Source organism: Lampetra planeri, chromosome 33 (assembly GCF_965212315.1).
Source record: "Lampetra planeri chromosome 33, kcLamPlan1.2.h2, whole genome shotgun sequence".
Lineage (NCBI taxonomy): Eukaryota > Metazoa > Chordata > Hyperoartia > Petromyzontiformes > Petromyzontidae > Lampetra > Lampetra planeri.
In genome coordinates this window covers 1,437,034-1,449,786 of record NC_136139.1, presented here as the reverse complement: position 1 = coordinate 1,449,786, position 12,753 = coordinate 1,437,034, and the positions used below count along the sequence as shown (strand labels likewise).

At 50.9% G+C, this 12,753-nt stretch overlaps 1 protein-coding gene across 1 annotated transcript; it reads left to right on the top strand.

Moving 5' to 3' along the window:
* The first annotated feature begins 244 nt into the window (after positions 1-244).
* Positions 245-1,477, top strand: LOC144729526 (somatostatin receptor type 1-like). Its single transcript, XM_078609847.1, has one exon. It carries the CDS (start codon positions 310-312, stop codon positions 1,414-1,416), a length of 1,107 nt encoding a protein of 368 aa, XP_078465973.1. The 5' UTR covers positions 245-309; the 3' UTR covers positions 1,417-1,477.
* Positions 1,478-12,753: the final 11,276 nt, after the last annotated feature.

Below are 12,753 nucleotides of genomic sequence, written 5' to 3'. Positions count from 1 at the left end.
CTCGCTGGCAAGCGAACGAGCGCGCGTGTCGATGTACGGCACTGCTAGGCAACCTCGTACCCAATCGCATCCACCCCGTGCGGCGTGAGCCATTCTTCTCAATATTCACCCAGGCTCGAGGGTGGGGGCCACGCCACCACCCGAGGGGGGTTCCAGCCCCTCCCTCCTCCACGCGCGTTTTCTTCTCGCGCGCCGCGCGCCGCGCTCCGACACGAGCGAGTCACAGACGCCGTGGCCACGAGGATCCGTGCGCTGAATGGGGCCCACGTCACTCTGGCGGGCGACTCAGCTCCGCCGCTCGGAAGCAACATGCTGACCGAACGTCCCAATTCCACCGCGTCCTCGGGCGACGCGTTCGAGGTGTTTGACGCAAGCACCGTGGTCATTCCCTTCATCTACGTGGTGGTGTGCATGGTGGGCTTGCTCGGGAACTCGCTCGTCATCTACGTGATATTCCGCTACGCCAAGATGAAGACGGCCACCAACATCTACATCCTGAACCTGGCCATAGCCGACGAGCTCTTCATGCTCAGCGTGCCCTTCCTGGCCACGTCCGCGGCCATGCACCACTGGCCCTTCGGCTCGCTGCTCTGTCGCCTCGTGCTCAGCGTGGACGGCATCAACATGTTCACGAGCATCTTCTGCCTCACGGTGCTCAGCGTGGACCGCTACATCGCCGTGGTGCACCCCATCAAGGCGGCGCGCTACCGGCGGCCGAGCATCGCCAAGATGACCAACGTGTGCGTGTGGGCCCTCTCGCTGCTGGTCATCTTGCCCATCATCATCTTCGCGAACACGGAGCCGAGCAGGGAGGAAGGCTCCGACAGCGTCATCTGCAACCTGCTGTGGCCGCACACCGACCTGCCATGGTCGGTGGCGTTCGTCCTCTACACGTTCATCGTGGGCTTCCTGCTGCCCGTGGTAGCCATCTGCGTGTGCTACCTGCTCATCATCTTCAAGATGCGAGCGGTGGCGCTCAAAGCCGGCTGGCAGCAGCGCCGGCGCTCCGAGCGCAAGATCACGCGCATGGTGCTCATGGTGGTGGCCGTGTTCGTGCTCTGCTGGATGCCCTTCTACACCATCCACCTGCTCTTCGTGTTCGGCGTGTCGCCACACCCCACCGTCATGCAGCTCTCCGTCATCCTCAGCTACGCCAACAGTTGCGCCAACCCCATCCTGTACGGCTTTCTCTCGGACAACTTTAAGCGCTCCTTTCAGAGGATCCTGTGCTTGCGCTGGATAGACGGGGGTCTCGAGGAGCCCGTCGACTATTACGCGTCGGCGCTGAAGAGTCGCGCGTTCGCCGCGCAGAGTCGCAGCAACCAGCGCAACAACTTTCGGCCGAACAACGCCACCGCGGGCAGCGTCTACCGTAACGGCACGTGCGGTGGCGTGTCCCGCACCACCACCCTCTAAGAGGAGTCGCGCTGCCTCGCACACCGCCCTGTTCTCCGCGTTGTAAGACGCTGCCGGAAAGTAAGACGCACCACCCAACCCCCCCTCCCCCTCCCACCCCGCCACCAAAAGTTGTGCCCGGTGTCAATGAAGTTATACAAATCTGGTCGCACACTCGCACACACGCACACACACGCATATCTATCGGATTATAAGACGCACCCCTCCTCCCACCCCACACATTTCGCTTTGAAACACAGCGGGGGAGAGGGGGGGGGCAGAATCGTGCGTCTTATAATCCGGCGGATACGGTACTAACGATGACGTGATTGCTGCTACCGTTGTATCAACGTGTCGTTTACATGCTTACACATCGGTGTGTCGTTCCCGTATTTATTGACGTATTTATTAATTATGTATCTAAACCACTGTTCATGTTCGCATGTGGGATGTATTCGGGGGTTTCTGTTGTTGTTGTTTTGCTTTAATAAACTATGAGTTGATTAATTTGTCAGATTCAACCACAGGGCAGTCGAGTTTGAAATTCCGCTGCGCGTCGTGCAGACGATGCGAGTTCCGCTTCGGTTTGACTCGACGTCGAGACGTCGCGTGGCGATGCAATACTCCGTCAAAACCACGCCGTCCGTTTCACGTTGGCCGCCCCCTTGGGGTTCGTCGCTTGCTCCATGAATTATTGTCACGCGTGAGATGTTGGCTACGCCGAACGAGCTGTGAACATCGCCGGTCCGTGTGGATTGTGACGCGCATCGCCAAAGCGTGAGCCATTTTTTCCTCGCAATCTGTATAAACGCGTATGATTTACGTCTGTCACCGCTCGCACATTCTAATAAGGCGACTACGACGGTACGACTGTGGACAATGTTGCTAAATGAGTGTGGGCAGACTCTGGTTCACGACTGTAGCCTAATTCACAGACTGACATCGCTACGAGCAAACCTGGTCACAAAAGAAACGTGGGTTTCTTTTTTTTGCATCATGAAATTGTCCAAGGTAATGTGCACATTGGTCAATGTTCAGTAATGTACAACAATGCAACGTTTCGGTTCAAGGAAAAAGAAGGCATTCGGTTCACATAATTTTGTGTTGAGGTTGTGTGTAGAACAGCTGACAGTTGTTTTTTCTCCAGCCCCGTCAATTGCATACCGGAATTTGTTCATAAACGCTGATGTCAACTGATATGCTGGGCCAGTTATAAATAACTCGGGTTTAATTTGTGTTGTTGTGGGTTTCATCTGTTTTAGTACCTCGATGTTTTTTTACATTGCAGCGTACTAATTCACAGGATTGATACAAATTCAAGATGCAAACCACTCAAAACACACACCACCATTGGAACCTCCTTTGCCAGTAGAAAAATATGATAATTGCTTTTTTACCCTTTTATCTGGCAACAAAACTGACACCTTTTTTTATAAGGAGTTATGTTTGCATTGACCACAATACCTGCGGTCGGAATGCAAAGGAGGTTCCAATGGTGTAAATGCTTATCCCGAGCTCTCATACTCTGATGGTGCATTGTCTTTGAGTTGTGCGCCTTTTGGCGTCATCTGGTCCAACACCATGTGAGACTAGGCTCAAAGAAAAGCTGTCTCGGGTATGGACCAATCAATTTCAAGGACAGTGCATACATTATCAGAGTTGTGTTTTTTGTTTGCATTCCGACCGCAGGTATTGTGGTCAATGCAAAAATGACTCCTTGTAAAAAAGGTGTCAGTTTTGTTGCCAGATAAAAGGGTAAAAAAAAACAATTATCAAGACACACACCGTTACATTGGATGCAGTCTGAACTTCCGGGCTACAAAACTTGACCGTTGTCTCGAGCATTGCTGTACTTCTTAACATGCGGGTAAATTGTATTGCGTGTAAAACACGAACGGCACGGTCACGTGATCCAGTGGCCATTTAAATGTTAACGATGCAACTCCGAGAGGAAAATGATGAAAGCCCGAAAGGATGACCACGTTGAGGACACAGTACAGTGCTGTTCATTCCGTGGTTGTTGGAGGTGCTTGAAGCGACATTGCAGAGATGTCGTGACCTGTTAAGGTCATAATGCTGTGTGACGCTTTAAGATTTACCAATTCAAGTAGAAAATCATTAGCGCTCACAACCGTATCAAAATCTTGGTTGTGAAGACACACATTGCTTCTCACTGTTATGTAATTTATAGCACGGTCAAAAGCTCGCGCCCTGTATTCACATTCATGTGTGTGTGAAGAGGTTTGAGTCAAGATGTTTGAGCTAAGATACAACCGCCCCTGATTAAGCCGCTTACGAAATATCTATCATTTTAAAATGCCCCGTGTTAGTCTCACGCCGCCACTAGACAATGTCACAATGTGTGCTGGTGCGGCATTGTTGTGGCAGAGGCTGCACACGGGAAGTTTGATGTCCTACTATGTAGGCACTGGCTATCATCATCATGATCATTTCGTATCCAGTGAATGTAAGAAACGCATGAAATGACACCGCTGTGTTCATAGGTTGGGACGACGTTGCCTTCATCCGAAACACAACGTTATTGCGTGACACAAAACTACAGTCTGGCTGACATGGCAGTATGGTACAGTAAATATCTCTCCTAGCTGTACAACTCGGTTCAAACGCCTTGACGATATTGTGTAGGTGTACATGGGAATGTCTGAAATGACCAAATTTCATTTGCAAATGTACCTGTCGGTGAATTGTGTTGCAGGAGTGCACTCGATAATTTAAATTGTGTATCGGTTAACTTTTTTCCCGCGAGTCATAATTTCCTTAGGGTGCCAAACGCAAGAAACCAAAGCTTGTGCGTGTAGCCTGCTCTGCTAAGAGGTCTGTGATTCATCGGAAGCCCTATCAACCGGTATGCATTTAAACGACCCGTTGGGTTTCGTGCAGACCCACGCAACAAAGGACATTGTTAGACAATATCCACTGCGAAATGGCATTGTGGCAATGGTCTGCACGACGATCACTCGTGACACTCAGCTTCTGCACAACGGACGATTGTGCCATCAATAATTATTTAAGCGGGTCAGAAACTTTTACAAAAACGTTGCAAGGCACGCTCACGTAACAGTCGCTAAATAACGTGGTCACTCTGTTGTCTGCGCCACCCCTACGTTTGATGTGCCTGAATATAAATGTGTCGTTAAACCCGCCTTTGCCCAACACAGCCAATTAGTAAAGTTTGTCACGTAAACAGAAGGTGGCAATTCCTTACTAGTTCAGCACAGCGGTGTGTTGGGAGATGTAGTGGGTTTACTCTCCAACACTCTGGTGTGCTGAACTAGTAACGAATTGGCACGTTTTGTTTACGCTGTGTCGGGTGGTCGCGGATTTAACGACACACTTATATTGACGCTATCTAACCTAAAAAAAACCCTGAATGGATAATATTGCTCGCGAAAGCCGACTGCTGCTGAGAGTTAAACTTTGACACCGTCTCCACAGCAGGTGGCGCGCTGCCTACAACACGCAGTGCTGCCCTCGTAAGAGCCGTGGCGAAAGTGTGGTCAGGTGTGGCGAAAGTGTGGTCAGGTGTGGCTAAAGTGTGGTCAGGTGTGGCGAAAGAGTGGTCAGGTGTGGCTAAAGTGTGGTCAGGGGTGGCTAAAGTGTGGTCAGGTGTGGCTAAAGTGTGGTCAGGTGTGGCGAAAGTGTGGTCAGGTGTGGCTAAAGTGTGGTAAGGTGTGGCTAAAGTGTGGTCAGGTGTGGCTAAAGTGTGGTCAGGTGTGGCTAAAGTGTGGTCAGGTGTGGCTAAAGTGTGGTCAGGTGTGGCTAAAGTGTGGTCAGGTGTGGCTAAAGTGTGGTCAGGTGTGGCTAAAGTGTGGTCAGGTGTGGCGAAAGTGTGGCCACGTGTGGCTAAAGTGTGGTCAGGTGTGGCTAAAGTGTGGTCAGGTGTGGCTAAAGTGTGGTCAGGTGTGGCTAAAGTGTGGTCACGTGTGGCTAAAGTGTGTTGGAGCAACTCGCTTGACCGAAAATCACGGGGAAGCCTTCGTCCAGCAGTGGATTGACAAAGGGCAGTGAAATTTGTGTTATTTTCTATATAAAAAAAAATACGGCAACTGTTTAACTACAACTTTCAACGAGTGAACGTTGAACGACACAGATGATGACCGTATGACTTGTTTCAAGTCAGATACGTTTCACGAAAGCTTTACATCGAAATTCAGATACGTTTGTTATTTCTGTCGATTGATAAAGCCGTCTCAAGGAACATGGCCTCAATGTTGACTTTTGTGAGAGGGTGGCCGGGGGTGTAGGACCAGGCTATGCGCGCGAGACGTGATGCCCGGTGACATGCAAGGCACGACGGGGAGGACCGATCACAACGGTCCCAATCACAATCTCTTGCGGTAAAAAAAAAAAAATCACCTTTTGTGTGATTCCTCTTCTCATAGAGCAGAACGGCGCACGTCAACACCTTGGCGACAAACGAGATTCAAACCCACAATGTCATGCCGAACGAGGAGCTAAGGAGACAACGTGGCGCCACGATGTGTTTCACTGCGGCTGTTTGTGGATGTGATATTTGACTTTTCACAACATGTACTCCGTCAACATTTATGGGGGTTTTTTTTTCATATGCACATCCTGCATTCTTTGTGCAGCTTCGTGTCAATAAACTGCTCTCGCAAAACAAGAGGACATTGTCACACGTTGTTTCTTTCAAAACTGCATCCATTGTTCCTGACAATACTCTATCAACCATCCAATACGAGCCCGTTGTTGCTTGGATACGCATTGTAAACGAAACAATGTTTTTTAAACCCATTTACAGCGGAATGCTTTTCGACAATAATCATTCCACTTTGTGATATTTTTTTTAAAACAAAAAATGTATTCAAATGTTTTGGTTTGAATATCGGTATGCGCCAAGAGGCATCATATCGCCTGAATTGGTGGAGATGACAGGTGGGGCAGTTTCGTGTCTCATCCCATCTCCAATTAGCGCGGGTGGCTACGTAAGGTGCGAAAGAAGTTCAGCATACATACATTACAGATATTTGTCTGAGTAACACTGGATTAGCGGGTTGTAAATCACTGAATGTGGCTCACAGTCGAAGCCTCCTTTGTTCCACAACGGGCTGTCGCAGAAGGTCATCACGAAACGTCCTTTTGCAACGAACAGAAGTGTCGCTCGATCTCAATTGTGACGGCAATTTAAGCCAAAGTTGCCGATGTTGCACGGAGCACGCGTGGAGAGATGCAATGCGTGCTTGGAATCACATGGAGAGAGATAACAATCAACACGTGCGTTAGAGCACACACACACAGGTTGACGACCGCATTCTACCCGTGAATAGCGGTAAAGAGGCTTGAGCAGGACACGTGACTGCTTGAAGGGTTGAGGACTAATGGTCAAGAATAATAACGGAGTGGCAGCCAAGGAATGGAATGGATCCACGTGGACCCACCCATGGAGATGGAGCGATTAAATCAGCTCGTATGCCGGTGCTAGATGGATTGTTACAGCAGCGAACTGTGAGAGATTATCTGGAGATGTATTAAAAGCATGCCCTGAATACCAAGTGAAGCTAAATTCAGCAATTTAAAGTTTTCTCTCTCTCCATTTTGCTACGGCAAATATACAGCATTAACACTCATTTAAGACCAGTACACACACAAAAAACCCCAACAACTTTAAATTCAATCAGTCATATCTATCCATCACATCATTTGTGCCCACCTACTGTTATCCCCTTCATGTTCGAAGCAACAGAGAACGATATCAACCGATTCATTTCAGGTTTATGAACTACCACATCCGCTGTGTGACGTGCCCTCTCTCCCGGTGCCTCTGAAAAGAGCGTATGACTAAACAAATAAATTAACGTTTGCACTCTGCTAAGATCATATATATTTTAAATCTCGTGACAGCTACGACAGCACACAATGCCATTTCTCACCAAACTTTGAAGTCAGGTTTGAATAAAGTTGGCATGATGCGCTCAGTCAACTATTAGAGAAGTCTTCGTGAGTGATATAGTGGCGCACGGCAGAAACTCAGTCGCTTCGTGCCATTCCCACTTGCCCGCCCACTCAAAGCAAACTTGTCGCCGGTGACAGATTGCCAGCGATAATTGCCATAAAATTACCCGAAATGCGTGCAGCCGCCTCCTCAAGCCGCGGGGGGGCGGGGGGAGTAGCAACGCGCAGGCTGCGGAATGGAGACCGTGCAGGTGACTTTTCCAACTCTCGCAGGGAAAGTCGACTCCAGGTTCAAAGTTCATTTATTAGGTATAGCCCTGTGAGCCATTCGGCTCTTGAATCGGGTGCAACCGCAACAAACAAAAAACATGAACAAGAAAACATCTTAAAGTGACGGCAACGCACGGCACGAGATGCCTCCCCAACCCCGCGTTGGCTGCACCTACGCGTGTCGAACTTATTTCTCCACCACGCGTAGCCGACCGTGCTCATCGGAGGTGCTGCAGGCGGGGAAGGCCGTGATCTCACCCCGCGGTGTGGCCTGAGTCACCTGCGTTGTGTTGCTGATCTGGAGGCCGCCACTCACCAGCACGGTTGAGAACCGCCGTCACGTGGATCGTGCAAACGAACATCGTTACGATGGCTTTCTACTGGTAGGAATCCACTGGTTCCACCAGCCCACAGGGGATTATTGTGTCCGTCCGTCCGTCGTGCAGGGAGGGGCTGGGTGGGGAGGGGAGGGTGGGGAGGGGCTGGGTGGGGAGGGAGGGGCTGGGTGGGGCTGGGTGGTGGGAGGGGTGGGGCTGGGTGGGGAAGGGCTGGTCACCCCGTGATGCCCTTATAAAACTCAACGTTTAACCTACTCACGCCGGCTTGTGCCCGCCCTCACAGTCGGGCATATTTGCGGAATACACCACGCCGCCGTTGACCCTGGCCATTGACAGAGCAACCCAACGTTCCTACCAGCTCCCTCCGCAGGACAATGTGTTTATTTATTTTTCTTTAATAAAAGAGAGCAGCAGAATTACGAGGTGTACGTTTCACCACAGCTCTCGCCAGCCTTGCTCTGATGAATCCGTGCGGCGTCAGGCAATCGAGCGATCAGAACCAGCCGCGAAGACGTCGTATTGGGGGGGGGGAGGGGCTTCTACCATCTCAGGCCGCTCGGAGTCTGCGCGGAGAGCAACCGGTGGTGCCCTTTGCCCCTCGACAAGAAGCTGCGTCGTGCGAGACGCGGGGCCGGGGCACTCACGGCGGCGGCGGCGTGTGCGTTGCTCACTGTCACCACGGTCTGGGCTCTACACTTGGGGGCGGGGGGGCACGGCGCATTTGCAGTCGCGGCACCTAAACTCTGCAACTCGTTTAGCCACCTTCGTGGTCAGGACTTCAAATCTCGACTCAAAACGTCTCTGTTGAAAATGGCTTTCTCTCTCTCTCGAGATATTTTCAAACATCTTTCCCACTTCTCCTTGCCTTGGTTGATGTTAAACTAGTATAGCGCCCTGAGATCGACTATTCACCCGAGCTCCGTACATTGAAAGCATTATTAATATTACTACATACATTTAAATCATCGTTATTACGAGCGCTGCTCCAGCACAGAGTCCCTTGCCCAGATGATGCGCGTCTCGGCGGAGTCGTCCGTCTGGCCGCGTCCCCGAAGCACGCGCACGTGTGCGTGTGTGTGTGTCTGTCTGCGTGCTTAATGCCACCTGTGCAGTGGCTATCGCCTCGGTTAGCGTCGCGAGCACCGCTTAAGTGGACGCCACTTGGCTCCCTCTCCCACACCACCCCCTCCCACCCCGCACAATGCATGCATTGTATGCACAGTGCTCGTGCTAATGAGCACGCGGCACTGAAGGGGAATTGTAGTGGAGCTATTCCTGGTGATATCGACGGTTATTTAATCCACAGTGGAGATTCTTACAGGAACAAGGGACCGCCCCCCGTATAGCCCTAACATAATGTTGAGGCAAGTGCTGTTAGCGAGCACCTATGAAGGCCGGCACGACACACGAAGGGGTGGCCAGCACTACGCCCGACCGCCTTTGCCTCGCCAGTGGCGATGTTTACGCATCGCACCAGGTGCTCTTTTGAGGCTGAGTCGACCTAGGGGATGCCCAGGTCCGATTCAGATCGTCACTGATGTTGGCCGTGATCGGGAAACGAACTCGGCTGGGTGGATTTGTAGCGCAGCGCGCTGAACATTGCACTACCGCTCCCCACAAGTATTCTTACAGACAAAGAGACAAAGACAAAGATCCCCTGTATAGCCTTAACAGACTGTAGGGACAAGTGCTGTTAGCGAGCACCTATGAAGGCCGGAACGGTACACGAGGGGGTGGGTGGCCAGCACCACGCCCGACCGCCTTTCTTACAGACACACACTCCTACACGCATATCTTTGGTGTCAAATTTTGAATCACCAAATAAAGTGAATTTTAATATTGCTGACTGCGATGGGTTATGACAGACATTAAATGGTTATGACCTCAACAAAACGTCGCCCAAGACGGTCACGACCTCGCCACAGAATAGTCACGAGTAACGTCCCACTACCCAATAACTTAAATTGATCACCAGACTCAACAACGGATGAAGAAGTGTGACGACGCTACTCGCAATGACAACGATGGGAATGATCCCGATGATTGAGGTAGAAGCATAATATCAGACGACGATGGTGATGAGAGATGGGTGAAAATAATCGATGATGTCGCATGTGTGTTGGTGATGGATGATAGAGGGGGATACTGTGAGCGATGACTTTGGAAACAACTGATAGATGATGATGATGGCCATGATGGATTGATGATGATGGCTATGATGGATGATGATGATGACGACGACGATGGCCATGATGATGGATGATGATGGCCATGATGGATGATGATGGATGATGATGATGATGGACATGATGATGGATGATGATGATGGACATGATGATGATGATGGCCATGATGATGATGGCCATGATGGATGATGATGGATGATGATGATGGACATGATGATGATGGAGGATAATGATGATGATGAAAGTTAAAATTTCGTGACAATGCCACCACAGCTGCAAAACCAAGTACAGCACACACCAAAGAATCCCTGTTCAGAATTCTGTCAACCGTGATGATCACACATGAGAGTCAGCGTGTTGTGTCTGACGCTAAATTAATCCTATTATCTGTGATTATTTCAGACAATAGTCACGGATAAGTGTTTTAACTGTGAGTACAATTAAAAACTCCACTCGTCTGCAAATGTTCACAATCACCAATGGATCTTTTCAGTTCGTGATGAAAGAATAATAGTTTTATTATAATTGTAAGACAGATAGTCCACAAGAAACGCCAGCGAGAGACAACAATAGCTAGGAGCATCATGGGAGGACAGGCGTGAGCTATGCGGTGATGTCGAGTCGACAGGTGGCTCTCGCGCTTGATGTACATAATTGCTCTAAAATTGAGACAAAATGCTTCCATTGCTCCGAGGTTACAATAACACGCCTTCCCTGATGAAAATGTCTAAAGATGTATCTTTCACTTGGCAATCCAGCCCGTTGCAAAGTCGTCCGCCTCAACTTCGAGTGCCGATAGACGCTGTCTACCTTTCGTTACCGCGCTCTGCATCGCTGAGTGAAGGACAGCCCGTCCCGTCGCCTCGTGTTACCGCACTTAATGAGATGCACCTAGACCCGACGCTGCACTCTGCTTATGTAGATCGGCTGATAGGCGCCCCTGCACCATTGTGTAAAAAAAAGAATCATTGTGTACTCCACATTCGCTTTGACGCTCACCGACTTTGACAGACACGCAGAAGCAATCTCACTCAGCAAATGCAGACCCAATGCTCTTTATTTTTTCAAAACCACTGTGCGTCTGTCGCGCGCGTGTGTGCGTGCGCGCGTGCGTTACGACGGATGTGTCCCGGGAGCGTGGCTTGTGGCAGGCACAGCGCAATCAGTTGGCGAGGGGGTGGAGAGGGGGGGGGCTGTATCGTTGTGGGTGGAGGAGGCTGAGGTCTGGCATCCGCTAATGGCTGTTTGGGGGGGGAGGGTCTGGGCTGGCAATCTCCGTCTGTGGGTGGGGGGAGGGAGCTCAGCTGGGACACGGCAGAGCGTCTGACGAGGTGCCACTCCAGACGCACCGCGTGTGCCTGGGGCAGTGTGGACGGTTGCCGCCCGTTCTGCAAGTCCTTCCCAGTGTTCCGGGCAGTCTTCCCAGCTGCTGAGTTGGATGTAGGTTGCGTCGACGATGCCCGGGCGACTGGCACGGTGGCTGGATATCTCGCTTGATGTATACTTGTTCAAATTGGGATCACTACTTCCATATGTTGCGTGGTGACACTGACACCTCGTGCCTGATGAGAACGTTTCGAGATTCTCCTTCATCGCTGCTGCTCAAATCGATGTCGATAGCGACCGAAGAAGGATAAGAGGACGCCAGTGCAATTCGTCAGGAACTTGCTGATGGCGGTTGTTTTTGTTGTTGTTGCACAATGCACAGAGGCTGCAGTGCCTTGTCATGGGGGTCTTCTCATCAGCCGCGGAGGGATCACGATGGTTGCCGCAGCTGTCCGTGGAGGTTGGAGGACTCCAGCAAGGCTGTGGCATCGCTAGGGGGCACCCCAGCGCCGTGCCTGGGAGACAGGTGGCAGAATAAAGCGTCAAACTCGGACTCGACAGCTCGGGGCAAAAATGGGTTGTGTTCAAAGGAACACACTCAATTATGATTGTGTTGCTTTGAAGTACAGCTCTCTGACCCGTTCGGAGACAACTATACATCCTGCTTTCAACATCTGTTTATCTTAACACTAAAGTGAAGCTCTCAACTCTCAGGAAAGAGTTGTCGTGAGCTGCCAAACACCCACTCCAATCGAGTAGTCCATCTGTTAAAGCCCCTTCTCTACACTCTGAAAAGTTCTCCACGATTCCACATAGTCACAACCTGCAGTTTTCGTTCCATTTGCTTCCTTGTTAATGGCCATGTAATCTGATACTTCAACCTCGCCACTGGCGGCGAGGAGCACTTACACTCTCAAATCCGCATTGTGATGGCAGCCAGCACGTGCCTGCACCGCTCACATCATCATCATCAGCATCATGCACCGCAACCACCGGCACGAGACAGACGTGGCCACTGGTTGCGCTCTCGCACTGCACGTAAATCCCCGAGCAGAGGTCGCAACCGGGTACCCGATACTCGTACCCTACCCGATACCCGGCTTCCCGTACCCGGCCGGGAACGGGTACGGGTACCCGCTTGCGACCCTGGTGCGGCCGGGTACGGGTAGACCGTGAGTCACTGGTGAGTAACTGTTTGTCACTCATTTCCCAACGTCTTGTCTCTTCTCACAATTCAAGTTCCTAGAATCAACCCACCCGCGCCTGCAACATGGCTTCATCCCAGAGGTCGCAATCAGGTACCC

What these genes read in the sequence shown, in the direction of transcription:
- LOC144729526 (XM_078609847.1), top strand. Translation starts at nt 310, where the DNA reads ATGCTGACCGAACGTCCCAATTCCACCGCGTCCTCGGGCGACGCGTTC.